General features: G+C 34.4%; 1 protein-coding gene across 1 annotated transcript in view; it reads right to left on the minus strand.

Annotated features, from left to right (window-relative positions):
• The window catches only part of LOC128246700 (vigilin-like), a 31,095-nt gene extending 11,448 nt beyond the window's left edge, over positions 1–19,647 (minus strand). Inside the window, exons 1-17 of the mRNA XM_052965051.1 lie at positions 19,574–19,647; positions 11,094–11,284; positions 10,196–10,306; positions 9,826–9,939; positions 9,312–9,518; positions 8,757–8,972; positions 8,077–8,283; positions 7,789–7,896; positions 7,022–7,205; positions 5,406–5,545; positions 4,897–5,001; positions 4,273–4,386; positions 3,978–4,064; positions 2,902–3,033; positions 2,332–2,550; positions 1,415–1,636; positions 795–1,013 (exon numbers count right to left, since the gene is read on the minus strand). Of these exons, the coding sequence (XP_052821011.1) occupies positions 795–1,013; positions 1,415–1,636; positions 2,332–2,550; positions 2,902–3,033; positions 3,978–4,064; positions 4,273–4,386; positions 4,897–5,001; positions 5,406–5,545; positions 7,022–7,205; positions 7,789–7,896; positions 8,077–8,283; positions 8,757–8,972; positions 9,312–9,518; positions 9,826–9,939; positions 10,196–10,306; positions 11,094–11,237 (2,529 nt within the window). The 5' untranslated portion in view covers positions 11,238–11,284; positions 19,574–19,647. The remainder of the gene's footprint in view (positions 1–794; positions 1,014–1,414; positions 1,637–2,331; positions 2,551–2,901; positions 3,034–3,977; positions 4,065–4,272; positions 4,387–4,896; positions 5,002–5,405; positions 5,546–7,021; positions 7,206–7,788; positions 7,897–8,076; positions 8,284–8,756; positions 8,973–9,311; positions 9,519–9,825; positions 9,940–10,195; positions 10,307–11,093; positions 11,285–19,573) is intronic.
• Between the last annotated feature and the right edge of the window lie 4,343 nt (positions 19,648–23,990).

Raw genomic sequence — 23,990 nt, forward strand, 5'->3', positions numbered from 1 at the left:
CTGCAGAAAAGGGACAGGGTGCTGCAGAAAAGGGACAGGGTGATGCAGAAAAGGGACAGGGTGCTGAAGAACAAAAGGGCACATTGTATCAGGCAGTGAATAATTAAAGAATTATGAATTTCATAGAAATGTTAGAAATTGCTCATTTTAAGTAATATTAGGTTTCATCTACTAAATAAGTAAAGTTTGTTTGAATTCATAATCATATTTCAAGTTGTAATCAAAACTTAAGAAAGATTTGACCATCTTAAACATTTGATTCTTTGAAGGCAGGAGGGTGCACATATTGGTCTCCATGAGGGCAGGAGGGTGCTTCCAAAAAAGGACAGGGCTGCAGCACCCTTTCAAAACCCTTTAGCAAGAACCGGATATACATATTGAAATGTTCTCCTTTAGCTCAAAATCTGGAGATGTTCGACAAACATCTTAAGTCATTTCTTAACTTAACAAATTATAACTAAAGTGTTTTTACATTCAAGTATGTATTTCTGAATAAAATCAATGAAAGTACTACAGATATTATAAGCTTATTATATCATATATCAGGTGAGAAACTTAACACTTATAAAAGTGACTTCAGCTAGGAAATGACAAAAGCGTTAATTGAATACAGACCGAGGGAGTCATCGCCCCTAAGGGTCCTTGGGCTTTGAGAAGTTGTTAACCAGTATGTCTCCAGCAATGTTAATATAAGAGCAAAAATAAATAAAGGGTACAAAACAACAATAAAAAGTGCCAGAGTTATAGTTCTTGCTACATAATAAAGAAGAATAACTATCATCCACAGTACTGACCAGGTCAGCCACGATCTCAAGTATTCTCTTCTTGGCACCCTCCACACAGTCCTTGGCCCCTTTGATCACGACTTTGTCACTCTTCACCCCACTGCGGGGGAAACTGACGGTCACGCCCCCAAAGTCATCCCCTATCTGGCGTAGAACCTCACCCCGTCGAGCCACAAAGTGCTTGTGGTATTTGGGGTCCACGTTTACCTCTCCCTCCACGATGTTATCCTAGAATTGGAAGAAAACTGATGTCACTGAAGTGTTTAAAGGGCTGGACTCTGAAATTTGGGCCCAAAGACTCTCTGTACTTATACTTTTTTGTTGCAAAACTGAGAAATAAGCTTTAATCATTTTTTTTTCTCATTTATTTTTAAGGTTTAATCTTAATGTATGATGATATAATGTTTTCATGACGAACAAATCAAGAATAAAAGTCACAAGCTTGAACAAATGTTAAGCGGTGTTTTGACCATGGTTTTGTAATGTGAATTGTAATGCGAGTTGACAGTGAACTGAATATCTTTAACATTTTAGTGTATAGATAACAATTTGAATTTCTACACAACATACTAACTTTCAAGTCATGACCTAAAACAAAACATTCAAATGGCAAGAGTCTGATAACTTACAAGGTCCTTGATAAGCCCCTGAATTTCCGCCTTGGCCTCTTTAACAGCCTCCTTGGTTCCGATGATTGTGATCAGTTCCTGGTCCTGATCATCCTGTCCCGGAAAGATAATTCGAGCGCCAGTATTTTCCCGTACTTTTCGGATTTTCGCACCTCCTCGACCGATCAGGAACTTGTGATACTCTGGCTTAGCACGGATCTCCTCAACATTGCTGGTGGTTTGCTGGAATGTTAAGGTTAGAGCTAAACCAGTAACCATAACCCATGGGGCGGGCGGGCAGGGGGGTGATTTTTATTTAAATAGTATATGGGTGGGTATCTTTTTTTTTTACCATGAAAGGGTAAATTTGCTTTTGTTGGGTTGGTTTATTATAAAAGTGCCTTTCCACTGGGGGGGTTTTATGTTTAAATGGAATAGCCCTTAACTCTTTGTACTATAGTACTTTTATAGAAAATTAAATTTGAAAAAGTTAGAGCCATAACATGACTATGCAAATAAAAGGTCAACATAACATGAATTGCCTGAACAATTAATACAATTTTAATTTAACTCAACCACATTTTAAACTAAGCCCATATTCATTAAGCATCTTCAGTCATTTCCTAACTTTTAAGTTGATTTCTTAAATTTTTGATAGCAAAATTTAAAGAAATGTGTTTAGTGATTTAACATTCAAGATTTTTTTTTTTTCAATTAGGCCAATAAAAATAATGTATTTTTTAGATCCTTTATGTATTATTTCATATGACTAAAGAGATACTAAAATAAGGAAAGTGACTTAAGTTAGGAAAATTACTACAAGAAGTTTAATGAATACCGCCCCTGGTATTTAACTTTCCATACTTGTACCATCAATTCAAAAAACAAAAATGATTGCATAAATCGGCAATAATCAACAGATAATACTCGCAACTCACAACTTGCTTGGAGAGCTCCTGCAGTTGAGTCTTAGCCTTGTCCACGTCCTCCGCTGGTCCCCGTATGGTCACCTTGTCGCTTGTGCTGCCCTCTGGAGGGAAACGGATGATCACACCACCACACTCATCCATGATGGAGCGGATCAGACGGCCCTTTGCCCCGATGATGGAGTTGTGCAGCTTGTGCGGGACTTCCACAGACACTTCCTTGATGTTAGCCTGGCAAGTAAACAGTGTAAATAGCAAATATATCCACAACCCCCTGGTCTACTGTATATAGAAAACATGAAAAATGTAATGACAATCCACTACTGTGTTATATGGAGAAAAATTGACATTTATTTTGCATCAACCCTAAGGGGTATGACGACATCAGTATTTATATCAATACTATATCTGATTGAACTAGCTGACATGCTCTCAAATATTGTGATCAACTGATCAAGTACATCTATGACTGTTTTTACAATATCTTTGTTTGTCACGTTCATGAATCAGTGGCTTATTTCAAGCCCAGTTATTAAAATGTGTCCGACATGAATGCTGAGTTATCATTATAAGAACACCAACCAGCTCTTTTTGAATGTCTTCAATCCTCTTTTTGGCTGCCTCCACGTTAGCCTTCACCCCTGTGATGACAATTACGTCGGAGTCTGAGGGCTTGTTGGGTAAGTCGATACGCGTGTCAGTCTCTTCACGAATCTGAAAAAAGGAGGTCATAAGATTTATTCACATACAGTACGCAAACAGAGATACCATATCCGTGTACATAGATTGTGACGAAGCCGAAAGATTTAGCCCTATCGACTCATGATGGGGTCTGTTTCATGCATAGAAACCAGGGGTCGTATTCATGTAATGTCTTAAACCATTTAAACCAATAATGGCTTAATAATTTCTCAATTCCTTTATTGGCATTGCCGATTGAAAATACCTACTTTTATGTTAAAAACACATTTTTCATTTAATTTGATTTTGAAAATTAAAAAAAATGACTTAAGTTAAGAAATTACTTGATGTTAAATGAATACCAGCCAAGAACTAGTGTCCATTTTGAAAAGTCCAGACAATTTGGAATAACATGAAACCATTCACCTGGTATCTTACAACTGCTTGAGTGAGAGGTGGACACCAATAAACCACTTTCACTTATTACATAATTGTAGTACATAGTCTGACTTATTTGGAAAAGATCCCAGAGTTTTTAATAAAATCTTTGGCAGAAATGTTGTCTTGTTAATATAGTCTTCTTTTTTAAGATTCATGTGTTTTTGACTCAACAAGATTCGAGTATAAAACCACAATACTGTGTTCAATTAACACAGCTAATGAAAATTTCTCAGAGATAGAAATAAGGATATGCCAATAGGTATAGTATTATCAAATCACTGATTTACAGAACTCAAAAGTGTATTGTCAGACTGCATGAAATGCTCATACCTAAAAACCTGAGTTTTGTAAAATCTCTTGAATGCATGCTACACTGGACATAGGTCTTGAACTTGTTTCAACATTTTATATTCCAAACTGAATAAGTCATCTGATTTTTTCAAGCACATCACAATTGTATTTTTGAGCAGACTGCAATGTTATGCAAGCTGTCAGAGCTTATTCCTGTCTATAATTATATATATTGATCCTCCTACCTTTCTGATGTTGGCTCCACCCTTGCCAATGATAACCTTGTGGAAATCCTTGAAGATGTGCACCTGGGCCTGGTAGTTGCTTGCAATCTGGATTTTGTGAAAGATTACATGGTTAATTGAAAAGATTAGGTCAACATTTATCCAAGGATTTTTACTTACCAATCATACAGTTCAATGTACAAAGTAGTCTAATGATAGCCAGTGGACAACTTATGCAAGTTTCATATAGTACATAATATAGTATATTAGTACCAAATTTTTAATTTACAGAAGGACATCAAGCTATAGCACATACCAGATCCTGCGTCATCTTTGTGAGGTACTGGAAGCACTTGTCCACATCCGTCTTGGGCCCTCGCAAGGTCACCACATCGCTTTTCTTACCCTGGTCAGGGAACGTGATCTGTACCTGCAAGGAGAAAATATTATGTGTGACATTGAATCATCCATTTATATGTCATTCGTTGTTCTTCTGCCATGAAAAAAACCTGTTTAAACCAAGTTATAAACAGTGCTCCAGCTAGGCAGGGTGGGGTACTTGCTGCCCTTTTCCAGCACCCTGCAGCCATTTTACTACACCCTGCTAAGCCCTTTTCTTTGACAAGAGTCAATTTTCAGAAATAAGTATAAAAATAATAAATATGCATAATTTTCACACTAAAAGTAAAGATAACATCTACGGTGTAATAACAAATAATTAATATTGAAAGTAGTTACATCACTTACACAATAAGAAATGAACATTGGCCATTGCATGTGTCCCATTAAGGCTCATTTAATGCGCATTACAAGTGGCCTTTCTGAATTAGCACCCTGCTCTTTTCGACTCAGCTGGAGCACTAATATGTATAACACCTATTTATGTGGTCCAAATGTGATTATCAAGTTTAATTTTATGAAGTTTAAGGCAAATCTTTACCTGGTTAAACTTGTCTCTTGTGGCTTTAATGCCTTCTCCCTTGGCCCCGATCAACATCCGGTGGAATCGCTGCTCGATCAGAATGTCCCGTGATTTCTCGTTTTCCTGGAAAAACAACAGAGAATACATGTACAATACTTTAACTTAAATCTGAAGAGTAATTCAAAAACCTAATTTTAAAATATGATTCCATATTTTTGGTAGCACCTGTCCCATTATAAGTGTTTTAATTTGATATTTTAAAAACATTTAAGGCCATATGCATCAGTGTGTATCAAACCATGGTTTTACAAATGCACATAATGGTTGATGTATATATAGCATACAAAACTTTCAATGCAAGTGAATGGTATTGGGTCAGAAATCATTCAAAAATGAAGTATAATAACAAGTTTCATGACCAACTATTCTAAAACTGCAGACCGTTTCTTCTTTCAAGGACAATTTGAATACTACTAAATAATTGCTGTGCCAACCATATATAAACACAAATACAAATATGGACCAACCATTCTAGCAGCCATCTCCAGCAGTTCTTGTTTCGCCTGTTTGACGCCGTTTGGCTCTCCTTCTATTCTGATGGTGTTACTATTCTCCTGGTCTGAGGGGATCTTGATGGCAACATTTGTCTCATTCTTGATCTTTGTGACTGGAATACAGAGGTTTTTGTTCCTTAAAACCGTAGAATGATGGTCATTAGTGAAAACAGAGCTTTTCGTTCTTTTAAACATAAGTATGAAAGTCATTATTGAAAACAGAGTTTTACGTTCTTTAAAACTGTAGTACAACAGTCATTATTGTAAACGGAGGTTTTCGTTCTTTTAAACTTAAGTATACAGTCATTATTGTAAACGAAGGTTTTCGTCCTTTTAAACTTAAGTATACAGTCATTATTGTAAACGAAGGTTTTCGTCCTTTTAAACTTAAGTATGACAGTCATAATTGTAAACGAAAGTTTTCATTCTTTTAAACTTAAGTATGACAGTCACTATTGTAAACTGAGGTTTTCGTGTTTTTAGACTTAAGTATGACAGTCATAATTGTAAACTGAGGTTTTCGTGTTTTTAAACTTAAGTATGACAGTCACTATTGTAAACTGAGGTTTTCGTGTTTTTAAACTTAAGTATGACAGTCATAATTGTAAATGAAGGTTTTCGTCCTTTTAAACTTTAGTATGACAGTCATTATTATAAAAGAAGGTTTTTGTTCTTTTAAACTGTAGTATGACAGTCATAATTGTAAATGAAGGTTTTCGTCCTTTTAAACTGTAGTATGACAGTCATTATTGAAAGTATTTAAACAATGCCTTACATCTGTTTATTGCCTCCCTTTAAAGCAACTGTGCACCAGATTTGTGACCAATTTGCAAGAAAATTGTCGAAAACTTGGTATTTATGTGTACAATGCATTGAAACTTACTATAAACTGAAGTACCACATAGTTTTTAAGTTTTGCAGTTTTTTTGGCATTTTTCCATTAAAAAAGTTGACTGGGTATGTCTACCTAGTAGAATTCATTCCTTATGGGTGATTGGCTAGTCAATGTTATCACATGATATTACCAAGTTAGGTATATTCGTTACAGAAAAAAACTTTTTTTGGTGCCAATCTGGTGCAGTCCCTTTAACTCATGAAGTATTAGGCAAGATTATTGAAACCAACCTGGGACCCTTTTAAGCATAAAAGGAGTGTCAATATAAATGGCTCTAGGTTCAAATCACCAATGACTGAAATTAATTGAAATATGCAGCAAACTTTATTTACAAGCAAAACTCAATCCAAAGGCAATACTCTTACAATTACTTCATGAACAAAACACTGGGCCCTGTATTAATAAGGTATTTGTATTGTAAACATCACACTTCTTAGGAGTGCTTGGGTTAAACGTAAAGTTACAAGCAGAATTTATTGGATAAATGTCCTTATATTAAATATTTTAATTGAAATGCAGTGTACGTTAGAAATTGACTCTCTTAATCCTTATGCTCTTTATTGAGCCACGGCCCAGACTTTACAGTTAGATAACAATAGCTAAATTCAAATACTCAATGGAATTTTTTATACGGAGTAACGTCAATTTATCAGCTCAGCCCTCTGTTGGTTAAAACTGAACAACTTTTACTCACTGTTGGCTCCCCCTTTCCCGATGATGTGTTTGTGGAATCGCTGGTCAATCTCGATTTCTGCGAAGTCCATACGGCTCTGTAGATCCCTCAAGAAGTCCTGAAGTGCCTTCACAGCGTCGTCAACCTCCTCCGGTGGCCCCTCAACCTGGATCTTATTCTCCCCCTCGGTGAATTCTATGTGCACCTGCGATAGCAAAGAATTAACATGATACTTGTCGTCATTTTTTAACCATTGATTTGACCAATTAAAGGATTGCATTTCATCATTGGATAACAGCACATCGTTACATAATCCAATGTGTTACTACCAACAACTCTGAGGTTCAACTTCTTTCACAGTACATGGCACATCTAGCACCCATTGGTATCCTATCAATTCAAGAGCCAATAGTGAAAAGCTTTTCAACTTTTTTTGTTTCATATTTAATACCATAAACACAAGGCAGTGGGAATGGCAGGTACCCATATAATCCCTAACCCCATTAAAGAACATCACATCATCTTCAATTACTGACAACAACAAGGAATTTGTGAGCGGGGTAATAAACTACAGAGGCTGCCAAATACTCAAATTTACTATTCTGATCTGATTTCTATGTGCTAACTAACATATTTAGTATAAACACCATCTTGTAATAAGACGAAAGAACATCCGAAAACAAGAATATTCTATCAAAACAATTACATACCTATGGTAACTTCACTTCAAAGTTCATAAAATTGAACTCGATAAACCTTTTAAACTCATGTATAAACACTATGGGTACCTTAGGAAAGTTGGCGGTGATGTTGCGGATCGTGCTGCCCTTCTTGCCGATGATGTACTTGTGGAGCCAGTCAGGGGCGCTGATATCTGCAAACACCACGCTGTTGGCCTGCAAGTTATAAAACCCTTCTAAATAAGACTTCCAACAAACAGATGTTATCAGATTAACTAGTTTAAAACTTGACAATTTTATCAAGAAATGACTCGAATTACTTATATCAGCTTACGCTGTTATCACACTCAATCTTAAATAAATTTGTATCAAGAACGTTTTTAATCCTTTACTAACCTTGGAGTAGACCATGGTCAGTGCGGGCCCAAGTTTGTCCTGTTCTCCCCGGAGAGTGATTGTCTCGGAGGAGCTGTCTAGGGGCGGGACCTCAACAGACACACCAGTGTTGGCTAGGATCTCCTGCAGGTTTGAGCCGCGGGGTCCAATCACGTATTTGTGCTGTGATTTGCGAACCTCCACGGAAACTGTCTGGCACTTGCGGCACTGTGGGATGGAAAAACAAAATAAAGGTGAATGTTACTGAACTCATGAATGTTCATGACACAGAACATGACAAGAGCACTTCGGAGTGAGTGTCGCAACTTGACAATTATTAAAGCATGAATTATGGACCTTCCTGTACATGTGCATATAGTCTTTGGCAACATGTGCTCACAGTTTTATTGAATTTCTGGGTTTTTGTTAGATATGACCTAGGAACACTGACAACCCCAAAATTGACATCATTCATATCAAAATACCTTAACTTTTTTCTTCCAGAAATTAGTAAAGCGAAAAGGCACCGAATTCCAACATCATTCAACGAGTATCATTCGCGTAGCTTTATTGATCAATGAGGGATGCCTTCTAAAAACACAGAATTCCATCCTAACCAATAAAATTTATTTAAGAGTAAGCCATAATCCAAGAAACTAACATCTCTTCCCAAAACAGTAAAAATTAATCAAATCTCCCACCTTTTCCTCATAGATGGCCATAATAGTGGCCTTGCACTTCATGACCCCCTCTTTCTCGCCGGTGACCACGATCTCGTCCTTCATGACACTTGGTGGTGGAACGTTGATCTTCGCACCGGTCTCCTCCATCAGCTGCTTGATCGTCGAGTTGTTCGGTCCGCACACGAATGGATGGTACACTTTCTGTACTGGTAGCCGCTCATTAGCTAGCTTAGACTGGAAAAAAAGGGTTACTATATAGAACTCTTGAAATATTCCAAATTGCATAATATGTGTCAATGTATTTCATTTTCCATAAATATTTTATCAAATGCTGCGTAAGCAAATCCTTTTAGAACTTGTATGCCACAATTTTTTAATGATAAAGTACTATTTTTAAAGCAAAACTGCACCACTGAATAATTATGATATTCAAAATATGAAAGCAAAAATATATGTATGCCTGGCAGATCTATTTTTCGAAAGTTGATGCAATAACGAGCCAATGTACATATATAAACAGTCCATTGATTACAAGACCTAGTATGTAATCTTATAACAGTACGCGAACCCTACCTGAATGTCAGAGACGACCTGGATGTCATGCATAGCCTTGTCAATGCCCTCCTTGGTTCCCATGATACGGATGACATCAGAGTTTTCATTTTCGCGTGGGATCGTGATCTTGGTAGCAGTCACCAGTTCAAGTTCCTGCAGTTTAAGTCCCTTTGCCCCGAGGATGAAGCGGTGGTGCTCACGCGGAATACGGATGGTTTGGTTTGCCTGTGCATAGAAATATGTTATTATAAAATGAAACAGTTGGCACTTTTTTTTTATTAAACCGCTACTTTCATATGACATACTCAATAAGTTACCTGCTTTGAACCAAAAAAACTAATTCAATTTTCGTGAAGCACTAAATTATTGAAATAATCAATAAAAAATATCTCAATTACTCAGGACACCCAGGATAAAGCTGGCCGTCTTATAACGGCATGTCAAGTATATTAAACTTAAGCGCGATCCTAAATAATGCACCTAATTTTTTTTTTTGGGGGGGATGCATTTTATATTTCACAGTATCCTGTACCTGTGTCTGTAGGCGGGTCATGACCTCCCGGCGGGCTTTCTTAACCTGATCCTCACGCCCAGATACCACCACAGTCAGCGTCTGGTCCCGTGACAAGCTCATCTCAATTGTTACCTTAAATCAGGGACAAATTTATATTTTATTTGAAACAAGACATTTGGTTTATAAAACAGGTAACAATTTATGGACAAATACAAAAATATCCCTAATATAGGGACAATTTTTTTAAACTTATCTTCACTTATGCGTTATTTTGCTTCTCAAGTCTTGGCAATTAAAACAGAAGCATTTTGCAATACTTTACAGTTTAAACCTTACAAAAATACATCATCCGGACCACTAGTCATAGAAATTAGAGCCAAACCCTTACCCCGGTGCGTGCCATGATGTCCTTGCAGACATCCGCCTGTTTGCCTTCATCACCAAAGCTGTTCTCCAAGTCATCCCTGAACTTACGCTCAGCCAATGGCACAGTGAACACCTGTGTATCGAAAACTTTTGATATTACTTTCAATACATTTAAACTGCCCTTCCTATTGATAACTACATAAGATCTTTGAACATATCTTATCAGTCATTTTACAAGTTTTACAACACCTGACTTTGGAACAATAAATTTAGAATAAAATATGTGTATTATTCTTGTATAGAAGTTAACAAAAGTTGTTTTTGTAACAGAAAGTAAAGATTGGTCATCCATTCAATATATCAATCAACTAAGTATTTGCTCCTGTATCAATAAATTAGCTCATTGACTATTTCCTGAACATGTGGATAAAACGTCATGTACCAGCTAATGAAAAAAACAAGAACTTTTCATTCATCTGATAACCGAGGGCAGATTTAAGGCCAAATCTATATCAAAACAATTAATTTTAATTATTGACAAAAATTTACAACAAACAATTATCCTTCACCTGTAATATCTGTAGTATTATGCTGTTATCTTTCAGAAAAAATCTGTATCAGATTCAGGTTTTTTATCTAGCATTTTATTTATTGTTTGTTAGTCACTGTACCCCTGTGGTAAAGTCATCTAAAAACATATTTGTGTCAGATTGATAACCATATTGTCTGTATTGATGTTTTTGCATGTCCATTGTATCATAATGTCACCATGACATCTACCAAAATGAATGTGTTCATGTGTGAGAACATTCTGCTGAATAGAAGTTTACAACAGGTACCACTAAAAATATTTGTAAGAAGTTGACTTAAATGAAAATGATGTTCTTTAATTATATGTAATACAATTTTTTAACACACACCTGGGTGCATTTTGATGACCTCACAGTAGGGATCTTGGGGAGGTTGGTCCACAAATTCGGAGGGCTGCTCATATCAGTTGGATTGGAATTCAGAACTGGGAAAGCGTTCCCGTAGTCTTCCATAACTCCCGGATTAGTAGCCATGTCTCTGAACTCGCGTCAATTTAACAGTTCCGAGTCGAACAGTACGTCTGAAGGTATGAAACAGTAATACGGTTTTTAGTCATGTTGGGAAAAGGACAGGGTGCTGCAATCCAGAGAAAAATTGCTATTGAAAAAACCAGCACAGTGTATCATGCTGGGAAGATTTTAATCCTTATGAACATGACAGAAAATGTGATTAATTAAAAGTAATATTAGGTTTCAACTGCCAAATATGTAAAGTTTGAATCAATGTATTTATATTCACATTCATTTTATTATATTAAAGTTTTAATCACAACGAAAGAAATATTTGACAAAGGTGCAGCACCTTTCATAACTCCAGCAACATTTGGGTGAAAATAAAAAAATGAAGCCTTTCATTGATTTCCTTTTTACTGTTTACTGAAAAAGGAAACTGGTCAATTTTTTACTCAGAATATGTGGTTTATAGTGGTTGATTGTTGTTTCAAGTGTACTGATTTTAGTGAGAAATTAAACTGAAATCATGTTTTCAACTTTAAATAACTTCGTAACCACCTATAAAATCAAAACAAGGTTTTCTTTATGCTGAAGTTTAATGTATTGGTTATTGCGTAAGCAAAGGTTTAACAAATATTAATGAATAATTATTCTACATGGCTTAATAGAAATTGAAAGGTGTCCAGTTTTAGTTTTCTCCAAAAACGGCCAATTGATTCTTTTCTACTTCCAGCTAGTGATGAAACAATAATTGAGTACAATCGATTAATCGTCGCTGACAATGCTATGTCGGCGACAATCGATAGTGGTTGTTCAAAATCGATGTCGCTAATGCTACTTCCGGTACCTTCGTATTTTTTTTTGCTGTGATAAATGTCGAGTTAATGTCAATTTTTGTTACTGGTAAATTTCTGTTGAAGTCATTTTAACATGGGAGGTCACCCTCCTACACAAATGCGGTGCATGTAAACACTTTTGCGAGAAAACTCTCCCAAAATTACAAATTGTTTATATAAATCATAAAACCTTCTTCAATAACCTGTCTCTATGGTGTAGTGGGTCCGGTCTTACCGGTGATCCCGGCTCCATGCATTCTGTTTTTAAAACTTTTTTTAGTATCGTTTGTAATTCATTAATTTACTTTTTTGTGAAAGTTTTATGAAATTAAGATTTTCTAATGAAATGTTCAATATAACAGTTTATTGAATGTTAAGCTGGTTCACAAATATTTAATATGCTTTTACATGGATAATATGATAAGATAACTTACTTGATGCGGTGTGCATCATTTTGCAATTAATGTGCAATTATTAGTTTTGTTGTGTTTTTATGTTTTTTCGTTGAGTTATAAAAGACAGAAAGGTTATGGAAATTTACTTATTGATGCAAGTGGCAAGACTATAGAATCACACGTACCAGGGTTCTCAATAAGTTTCAGTTGAACCGTCTCAAAGAGTAAAGTAACCGACCTGCTTCTACTTATTCTATTTAAAATTCATTTAGTTTTCCAAATTTTAACCGGCCCAATTGCCATTTGAACCGTCCATTTTGGCTGGCAGCCGGTTCTTATTGAGAACACTGCGTACTCAGGTTTAACCATTTAAATGATCATGATAATACTATGTATAAAGAATGTATTGCTTACTGATATTATGAACTTTCAATTATTGTTCGATAGTAAATCGAAATACTTGGTCCGATTCGATTCGATTATCGATAGCAAATGGAGTCCGATTTTCAAACACTACTTCCAGCATTGAAATGTATCAGTAAATAGATGAAGTCTTGTTTCTTTATTTAGTAGTGATGTTTGTTATATTTTTTTCAATATTTTTTCAAAAAATTCCATTCTGAACAACACATTATTTTTTATATGGAACAATGTGTTCAAAAGTGTCCCAAGTGTACAATTTAGCAAAAATGATGATTTTTTTTCTTGTTCACATGAAGTTTTGCTTTATTTGCACATTCTTAGTAAGAGGGGGACCATACAAATTAGTCCTAACACAGATTTGACAGAGTTATGCCATATGACTTTTTTTCCTGCAAATAATGTGTTGTCCCAAGTGTACATGGCTTTTGACATGTTTAATTAACAGGTGTCAATGCCAAAAAATATACATGACATGTCATCTAGATGCATGCAGCATTTAATATTTAGTGGCAGATGTCTTACAGAAATTTCTTTTCAGATGTTATAATGGTAAACTTGAAAAATATTATGGATAACTCAAAATTTTGATGGTAATAAAAAAGTAAAATAAGTGTCTATTTTTATTGACAAACTTCTTTTAATGTGTGTTACTATTCTTATAGCTTAAAAGAATGCATATTCTCTTGAAAACTGTTGATTTTGTAGGGTAAAATCCAGCGGGTTGAAGTTAATGCTATTTTTGTACACTTGGGACATACAAAATAACTTGTATATGATATTATACAAAATATAACAAGCAATAATTCTTCGCAAAATCAACTTAAGTGAAAAATGTCTTCTCCTCTGACAGGGAAATTCAATTCTAACACCGGAAGAACTCTTAAAAGTAAAAATAAATCAGAAATTGATTTTGGAAAGTCTGACAAAATATTAAGTAATATTTAACACAAAGCGCGCAAGCAGATCCATGAATATCTAAAACAGCTCAAGGGCTAAGAAATTACAGAAAAAGAAAAACCTTGAGAACAAAGTTTACAATGATAAAGAAAAGAATAGCCCGAAGTATAACAAAGAAATAAGAGTGAGAGATAGGTTGAGAAAGCAAAAGTACAGAATGAAAAAGCTGAAATAGCCCCAAAAGCCAAGACTGCAAAGGCAAAACCTGACCCAAAAAATGAAAAAAAAGGCGCAGAATGAAAAGTTTGATAAAAAATGGTCTTTAGAAAATTATTCATCGTATTTAAGTATTCACACATCGTATTCCTCAGAATCTCCAGGTAATGACCCTCTTGCCTTTACCTGAAGATTCTGAGGAATACGATGTACGAATACTTCAATACGATGGATAGTTTTCTTCGAAATGCAACACAAAGGAGAAAGTTAATGGTCAATCTAAACAGAGATTCAAAACATGGAAGTAAGTAAGAATCCAACAGAATTGAAAGACATGTTCAGAGTAAACATATAGTGGGAAGACCGGGTTACTCAGGATCAGAATGCGTCATCTTGCATATTCTGATTTCAAGAATAATCTATATTAAGGGTATTAAAAGCTGCGACAAGATAAGAAATAGAACAAAGGTTGAAGACTTCAGAAATAAGTGGCAACACAAAATGGAATCATTCTTAGATGATAATTTAAAAAAATTGCCAAGCAAGAAGGACGTTTAAGTCTAAGAAGGAGTTCCAGAAGCTAAAAGACATCTACTGGTGCCAAGAAGGAAACTCTTAAAGCTGCACTCTCACAGATATACCGTTTTTACAACTTTTTAATTTTTTGTCTTGGAAAGAGCAAATTTTTTGGTAAATATCTGCAAACCAATAATAAAAGATGGCTAACAAAACATCAGATCGCAGACTTTCATATTTTTGTTCAAAAATTAATGTTTTATGGCTTAAAACGTTACTAACGGTGTAAGAAAAATGCATAAAACATCAATTTTTGAAATTGAATATAAAAATCTGCGATCTAATTTTTTGTCGGCAGTCTTATATAACTTGTTTCCATGCATTTACGCAAAAACTGGCTCGTTCCAAGACAAAAAATAAAAAAGTTGTCAAAACGTTCAATCTGTGAGAGTGCAGCTTTAAAGTGATTCAAATAGAACAATCCATGTTACAAACAATCAAAAGCTCAACACATTCACAAGACAGATTTCCAAACATTATAGGACATTGAACTTGAATTATAAATAAGTGTGTATTTGTGTCCCAAGTGTATGCCAAATATCAAAATATGTTGAAAATGATGACTTCTATATATTTGACAGATGTAGATATATTGATACGAAATTTGGCACACTTTATTCATACATCCTGAGGTTTTGAAAATGCAGAGATTAACCACTAGAAATGACACTGTAACTGTTTTAATTAATTCTTCAAGTGGTACAAGTATAAAAAACTGACCCATAAAAGTACAAAAAATTTGTTTTTGACACTTTTTTGCTTTATTAAGTTGACTGTTTACTGTTAAAATGTTGTTTATATATTTTGTTTATGATAAAATTGAGCTTAAACAGCTTTAAACCTTTCATTTAAAAAAATAAAATGTATCAAATTTGGATATTCAATTTACAAAAAGTTAAAAAAAAAAATTGAAAAATAATAAGTTTGCAATAGTTTCTTGTTTCTGAATCCACTTGCCCTTTCGGTATATGTAACTAGAACCTTCTTGCTATCTTATTCACTGTATAACTTACTCCTTGCATGTGGTATAAAATTTACCCCTTTTTCACGCTACGGCTTCATTTTTTTATTTTCACCCATTTGTGTTTTTTTAAAGTGCATTTACTGTAATTACATAAATAATACTCTTAAAAAGTTAAAAAGAGCTTGAAAAATCATTTACAGAACTGTGTAAATTGTGAAAATATATCTACTAAAGTTAAAGATATGGAATTTCAAAATTCTGAATACTGGATGTTTTGTCGGGAGTATTTCCTTGCATAAAGCACTTATTTACTCATTAGCTCAAATCATATAAGCAAGTGCAATGTTGAACGGACGTGACTGCAAACTACCTTTTTGTACATGATATACCAAATACACTGCTGAAAATCACCCTCACACATCATTCATATCATTAGATATTTATATATTTATAAAATAACACATAGAGATCTTACGTTTTTTTAAACATATATATCTAAATGCTTCGGTGTTACACTGGTAGATAAAAAACATTCACAAAAATGTTTTCAATAAATATTAGTGTTTTATTAAACGACAACATTAATATGTATACAGTATAAGAGATCAACTAAGCCTTTCTGATCTGGCTATGAAAGTCTTTTATGTAACAACAGTACTCATAGTGGTTGCAGCAAAAGAGAAACGTACTTATACTATAATTTAAGAATGAAGTAAATGAACGATTTCCCAAAAAACAATAATAAATGTCCGGTCCATAGAATTACCGGAATCCCCTTATTACCGGAATCCACCGGAATCCACCGGAATCTACCATAATCTGATTAAATTATACCTAAATGTTGTTTGGGGATGTTTTTAAGCTTTAATATATGTAATGTACTAAGAGGTATACCTTTATAATCATATTTCCATATACAGAAAGTGACAAGGGTTCCGGTAGTTTGCAGGTCGGATTGCCAATTATAACGATTTGACCAAGCTACCGGAATCCCCTGATAATAATTAAACTTTACTGAAATGTTTTTGATACCCAAATCTAATTAAACATTACGTAAATGTTGTTTGGGGTATTTTTAAGCTTTAATATATGTAATGTTCTACGAGGTACACCTTTATAATCATATTTCCATATACAGAAAGTGACAAGGATTCCGGTAGTTTGCAGGTCGGATTGCCGATTATAACGATTTGACCAAGCTACCGGAATCCCCTGTGAGACAGAATGACTAAATTTCAATACTGTTTTCTTTTTCAGATTTAACGTAGAATACAATAGGAGTATTTGAATTACGTTTTTGAAAATGATATTTTGTTGTATATTTGTGTTGTGTTCTATCTATATATTTCTTTTTTCAATCTGAATGATGTTACTGTAGCTGGAAGGGAAGACCGCTAACACGTGACAATAGAGTACCAATAATACATAGATGGATGTCGGACAGAATCTGTTTCTTGATCCTTTATAATGTTATTTATGTTGAATGGGGAAAACAAATTCACCGATATAAATGAAAATTTATTTCTCGTAAACAATAAGAACAAGTCACATTTAATTCAAAACATAACCACGCGAATGAGGAAAAATAGTTTTTTCAACCCTGTCTCATCAAGATGAACTAAATCTTTTAAATAATGTTTAGGGAATCTTATATTTTTCATACACAAATAGCTGCCGCTGTCATTAAAGATTTCGTTGATCTTTTTCCTCTGGGCGTTGAAACTCCGGTGGGTTAAGTCCACGCTCCTCGGGAAGGTACCGCGTTCTGTGATGCCACAGAGGTAAACTTCTTGTACGCCCGCGTCCAGGAGTACATCCCTTAGATGTAGAACATCTCCGGCGATCTGTCTTGGAGATGATGTTGCCGATACGTCGTTTCCCCCCTAGGATAATGACGACCAGGTGGGGCTGGAAAGCCCTGAGTGCCTGCAGGAGTTTGGGGTCTGGCCGCTCCACAGGGGATTCCGGTAGTTTTGTCATAACATAATCAGCGGTAAACTACCGGAATCCTTGTCACTTTTAGATTAAAACTCTTACTTCATTCTATATTCAAGCATTTACATACTTGAAATAGTATTGAAATTCAGTTATTTTAGTAATTCACAGGGGATTCCGGTAGCTTGGTCATAACATAATCAGCGGTAAACTACCGGAATCCTTGTCACTTTTAGATTAAAACTCTTACTTCATTCTATATTCAAGCATTAACATACTTGAAATAGTATTGAAATTTAGTTATTTTAATAATTTTAGTAATTCACAGGGGATTCCGGTAGTTTTGTCAGAACATAATCAGCGGTAAACTACCGGAATCCTTGTCACTTTCAGATTAAAACTCTTACTTCATTCTATATTCAAGCATTAACATACTTGAAACAGTATTGAAATTTAGTTATTTTACTAATTTTAGTAATTCACAGGGGATTCCGGTAGTTTTGTCAGAACATAATCAGCGGTAAACTACCGGAATCCTTGTCACTTTCAGATTAAAACTCTTACTTCATTCTATATTCAAGCATTAACATACTTGAAACAGTATTGAAATTTAGTTATTTTACTAATTTTAGTAATTCACAGGGGATTCCGGTAGTTTTGTCAGAACATAATCAGCGGTAAACTACCGGAATCCTTGTCACTTTCAGATTAAAACTCTTACTTCATTCTATATTCAAGCATTAACATACTTGAAACAGTATTGAAATTTAGTTATTTTACTAATTTTAGTAATTCACAGGGGATTCCGGTAGTTTTGTCATAACATAATCAGCGGTAAACTACCGGAATCCTTGTCACTTTCAGATTAAAACTCTTACTTCATTCTATATTCAAGCATTAACATACTTGAAACAGTATTGAAATTTAGTTATTTTACTAATTTTAGTAATTCACAGGGGATTCCGGTAGTTTTGTCATAACATAATCAGCGGTAAACTACCGGAATCCTTGTCACTTTCAGATTAAAACTCTTACTTCATTCTATATTCAAGCATTAACATACTTGAAACAGTATTGAAATTTAGTTATTTTACTAATTTTAGTAATTCACAGGGGATTCCGGTAGTTTTGTCATAACATAATCAGCGGTAAACTACCGGAATCCTTGTCACTTTCAGATTAAAACTCTTACTTCATTCTATATTCAAGCATTAACATACTTGAAACAGTATTGAAATTTAGTTATTTTACTAATTTTAGTAATTCACAGGGGATTCCGGTAGTTTGGTCATAACATAATCAGCGGTAAACTACCGGAATCCTTGTCACTTTTAGATTAAAACTCTTACTTCATTCTATATTCAAGCATTAACATACTTGAAATAGTATTGAAATTTAGTTATTTTAGTAATTCACAGGGGATTCCGGTAGCTTGGTCAAAACATAATCAGCGGTAAACTACCGGAATCCTTGTCACTTTTAGATTAAAACTCTTACTTCATTCTATATTCAAGCATTAAAATACTTGAAATAGTATTGAAATTTAGTTATTTTACTAATTCACAGGGGATTCCGGTAGCTTGGTCAAAACATAATCAGCGGTAAACTACCGGAATCCTTATCCATATTCCTTAAATACAGACTTATACTCATTATAGTCGTTGTATACTGACATGAAAACTACTGGAATCCCCGTACCCTTTCAGATAGTATGTACGTACATACGCTCATAATGATATATAATGGGTAGTAAATAATTAAAACACCTCCAAACACTTATATAAACTAAAACAATATTAAGTTTTAAATTTAAGTTATTTCTCAGGGGATTCCGGTAGATTCCGGTGGATTTTGGTAGTTAGGGAGATTCCGGTAATTCTATGTACCCATAAATGTCATATGATATAAGTGGGTGGGGCTCATTGATTGAGCATGAATTATCAGCAAATAATTACGAAACATATGGTTGGCAACATAAGTGAATGACAAAACATTTTTGAATCAATAAGTTGAATAAATTGTAAGTAAATAAACCTAAAAAAACACCGAAATAAAACTTATAAAATTAAAAACACATGTCCACGTCACAAACAATTTTGACAGCTATAAACTTACAGTACTGCGTCCAAAAGTCCGGCCTAAGTAGTTTCAACAAAAACGGTTGACTCCAATTTGGAAGTTCTCTCGTGCTGAAAAGTAACAATAACGCAGTGAAACAGTTCAAATTCAACATAAACGATACAAAATTCAGTGTCTCGAAAATCTAGAACCTGTTCCACCATACCTTGACAAGAGAGTGACCGAAGAACCTTTCAACGTGGTAAAGTATTCCTACGCCAAAACTCCTTTTCTTAACTTCTGACTGATTGGTTGTTAATAGGAAAATACCTCAATTGAGCGAATCACTGTCCAATCGTTACTTTTGTCTTAAAACGTATCGGAAAGAAAAACATATTGTCTTACGGGTAAAATACATATAGCAATTTCGATTTTTTTGGAAACGGTAATGACTTTTAACAATTATTTCAGAACTGTCAAAACAAATTTCGATACACGGTATTTTTTAAAGGACTATTTTTCTTACGCTATGAGTAGTATAGGTTAAAGTTCAAAACAACAAAGTACATGCCGCAATGTAGGTTACAAACAACCTAATTTATACTTGACTGTACTGTACATAAACCTTGATAGGTCCGTTCTCATTTATAAATGTTAAATGTTGAAATTTGTTTACATCCATAGTCAATTGAGCATTTCTAGGAAGAATCCCGTATAACACGTCTATCATTTTAGACTAGCCAGTACCTGTTATATAGTACACGTCTCATAATTATTCGTCATTAATCGATAAAATGAAATTTGACATTTCTGCCTACTTTACCAATAAAAAAGAAAGTTTGTCCTTATACCATTATACTAAGGACACTCGAAAAAAGCATGACACTCATTTTCGATGACTTGCACATTTAAGTGTGTGAAACCACAGGGGCAGATTGTGTTGTTTTGACACACAACGCCCCCGCCCGTTTTTTTTGTGTGTGTGTTTTTATATATATATATATATATATATATATATATATATATATATATATATATATATATTATCATTTTTAAATAAGAATATGATGTGATTACTGTAACTTGTGATAATTGGCCAAAAAATACTAATATTAAGAAAATTATTATAATATTAAAAAAAAATATAATATTTTGGCCAATTATCACAAGTTACAGTTACGGGCAGAGGCGTGGTGTGTCAAAACAACGCAACCTGCCCTTGTGTGTGAAACAATGCAAACAAATTCGTTCTTCACGTTGTACATTGTAGTAAATGTCTGCCTAGTTTTACATTCTATTTATGATTAAAGCATCTGAAGCGTGCCTGTGGTCGTCCCACTCTTAATTAAAGGATATAGGTCGGTTGTTAACTATTTTCAGGAGTTAGCAATGATTTAAAATATTTGTAAGTGTCACAGCATGAAGAGTTATGTATATCGTTGTGCCAATTTTTCGTCATGCAATCAGTTACCCGCTGATTAAAAGTATATACATGTATAAACATATGTATGTCCCCAACATTCTAAGCGACCCACATACCCAAAACCGTACTTAAATAGCAGATCTTTAATTTACTGGGTACCTATGATGTAAGAAAATGCATCAATAGTTGAAACATACCAGTATAGAATTGTATATAATGCAGAGCGGTAAACCGTCGGACCGCTGCTCCACAAACCAGGAGCCTTACAAGTATTTAATTCTGTGAGTACCAAAAAAATATTGAAAATGTTAGTGTCTTCTGAGGAGGAAGAGAAATGCTTCAGATCATATAAAAAATATATTGACTTTCGTAGGGCTTTCCATTAATATGGAATAGCCTTTTTAGGGATTATGTTGATGGTAACATATTGCCATATTGCGTTTTATATAACATCTCAATATATATGAAAAGGCTAAATAATGTGTTAAAGTTTAACTAAAAAATATAACATTCTACTCAAACTGTTTCTATTATATAATTGTAAGCAGAGGATCATGATACTCTTATTTTGGCTGACAAGTCTGATGATCTTCTACATTCAAACGATTGTACGTAGTCAACTGACCATATGCCTTCCGACACTGGTGACTATGACTGAGGTTCACGTTTGGACCACTGTTGTTTGTCAACTGACCATACACCTTCATTCTAGTGACTATGCCTGAGGTTCACGTTCTGGACCACTGTTGTTATTCAACTGACCATACACCTTCATTCTGGTGACTATGACTGAGGTTAACATTATGGACCACTGTAGTTAATCAACATATTGTTCTTTTGTACTTTTGACTCTGACTGTTGGGCACTTGGCATTTTCGCCTTGTAACCGTATGTTATATAGATAACATCGGTGACACCCCTTGTTCGCTAAATTGCAACCTTATTTCTAATGAGGCCTGCTGGGAGACATGTCATTAGTTCTATATCATTATGATTTCTTTACTATGTATTCCAAGGAATATAATGTAGAACTACATGTTATAGGTACGTTGAATGTTTTTATTTACTTCTTGCAAAAATATAAATGTTAATGAAACTGAAAGTTAAAGTGAAAACATTCGATTTTGATAATAACGCATTGGTTTGGATGCGGAATTCCTTTCTGTCTCGAACATTCTTTATAAACAATAATACATGCATCTTCACCAGTGGATGAACATAAATTGTCCTGGTTTTGACTCTTAGAATTTTATAACCACCTCTAAATAACCAAATAAGGCATTACCTCGATCATTTTTTTTAAAGTTTCGTTTTTTTCTAGAATGGAATTAGAACTTATACCAATACAGTAGATCTTGAATCTAGAAAAAATGGCAGAATAAGGTGCATTGACACATGGATTTCTGAACGTTCTAAAGCCTACAATCCCGGTGCTTGTGCTATATGTGATGGGTTGGTAGTGTGATTTTACGATCCCAACGCTAGCAGGGTATTTAGAAAATACAACAATATCTTAATATTAGTTATAAATACAGAACTTGAACTATTTAAAATATTCCGAGTTGAGTGCATCATTATACAGCGTATTGGCTCAGCCTCCACGCTTTGGCTCAAGCTCCCTGGCTTTGGCTCCAGCTCAACCCAGAAAAAGAGTAACATGCATGTGTTTGATGGGAGAATCGGACTTATAACTCTATAAACAATACGTTGACAAAATATCCGAAAAACGTGTGAAGATTAAACATATTTATATGACACTGCATTCCCCGATTTCTCAAAAAAGCCCCCATAAGTGTGATATTTGATCAAATAACGAGTCATAATTATGTTTTATGATGTTGTCCGTTCTTTTGCTCTAGGTAGGAAGTGTAATTAGCTCTTTTTTATATACAGCTCCTTAAAGAGCTGGAGCCACTGTTTCGCATCCGTGTTTATACCCAACCCGATTGGATGCCTGTTTACTAATATAGCTCTCTAGCTCTCGCCCAACAACCACGACACACAATCCACGAACACATTGAAATTTTTAACCCCGGCGTACAAATCATCTCGCATACTCTATTGTATATACTAAAAGTCCTAATTTAAGCCTTCTTAAAAGACCTCCACCCCCCACCCACCCTCCCAAACTGTATACAGTACACAACCTCTGTTTATTGATCTTTAAATCTACTTGCATTGATCCCTCTTATCTGATATCTGATCGATGTATCATGCTGTGCCGTTTTGGAAGTTTTATAATAACAAGAGCTGTCGTAAGACAGCGCGCTAGACTTCGCCGCTTTGACTTAGAAGTGAATACAATAACAATACATAATATTACCACGTTTGGTCTATATAAGTCAAACCTAACTAAAATTATTCAATACATAAGGTGACTTTGATGCTGCCCTCCCACCACCCGAAAAATGACGCAAGTCATTCAAATAACTTGATTTTCCATTATGAAAATGTGGTAAAGAATATACAAATATGCCTTTCAAAATGAATTAAAATAAAATTGAAAAAAAAATAATAATAATAAAAACTCAAGGGCCATATAATATAGCCCTCCTTGTTTTCCCTTGGTAAAAAAACTTGATAGAAATTTAAAAAAAAATAGTATTTAAGGGACATAATTTGTATTTAGGGTTAAAATGGAGTTATGTTTCTTATTGTAAGATGGTCATATATAATTTTGAATTTTATTAAGTGCATTGAATGAAAAGCATAGTAAGTTTTTTTTTATTAAAATCCCAACTTGTCCTTAACTTGTACTTGCCTAAAACTTTAACCTAAGTCAATCAGGGGCCATAACTTGTAAAAAGGATATGGAGTTATGTAAACTCATTGGGTGATGGTCCTGAACAATTGTGTGAAGTATTAGGTCAATTGAATGAAGGGTATAGAAGTTATTAATAAATATCCTATCCTGCCCTAAAACTAAGTTCCATGGTCAATCAGGGGCCATAATTTGTACAAAATATCATATGGAGTTATCTAACCTAATTATGTGATGGCTCTGAAAAACTGTGTGAAGTATTAAGTCAATTGAATGAATGGCATTGAAGT

Source organism: Mya arenaria, chromosome 9 (assembly GCF_026914265.1).
Source record: "Mya arenaria isolate MELC-2E11 chromosome 9, ASM2691426v1".
Lineage (NCBI taxonomy): Eukaryota > Metazoa > Mollusca > Bivalvia > Myida > Myidae > Mya > Mya arenaria.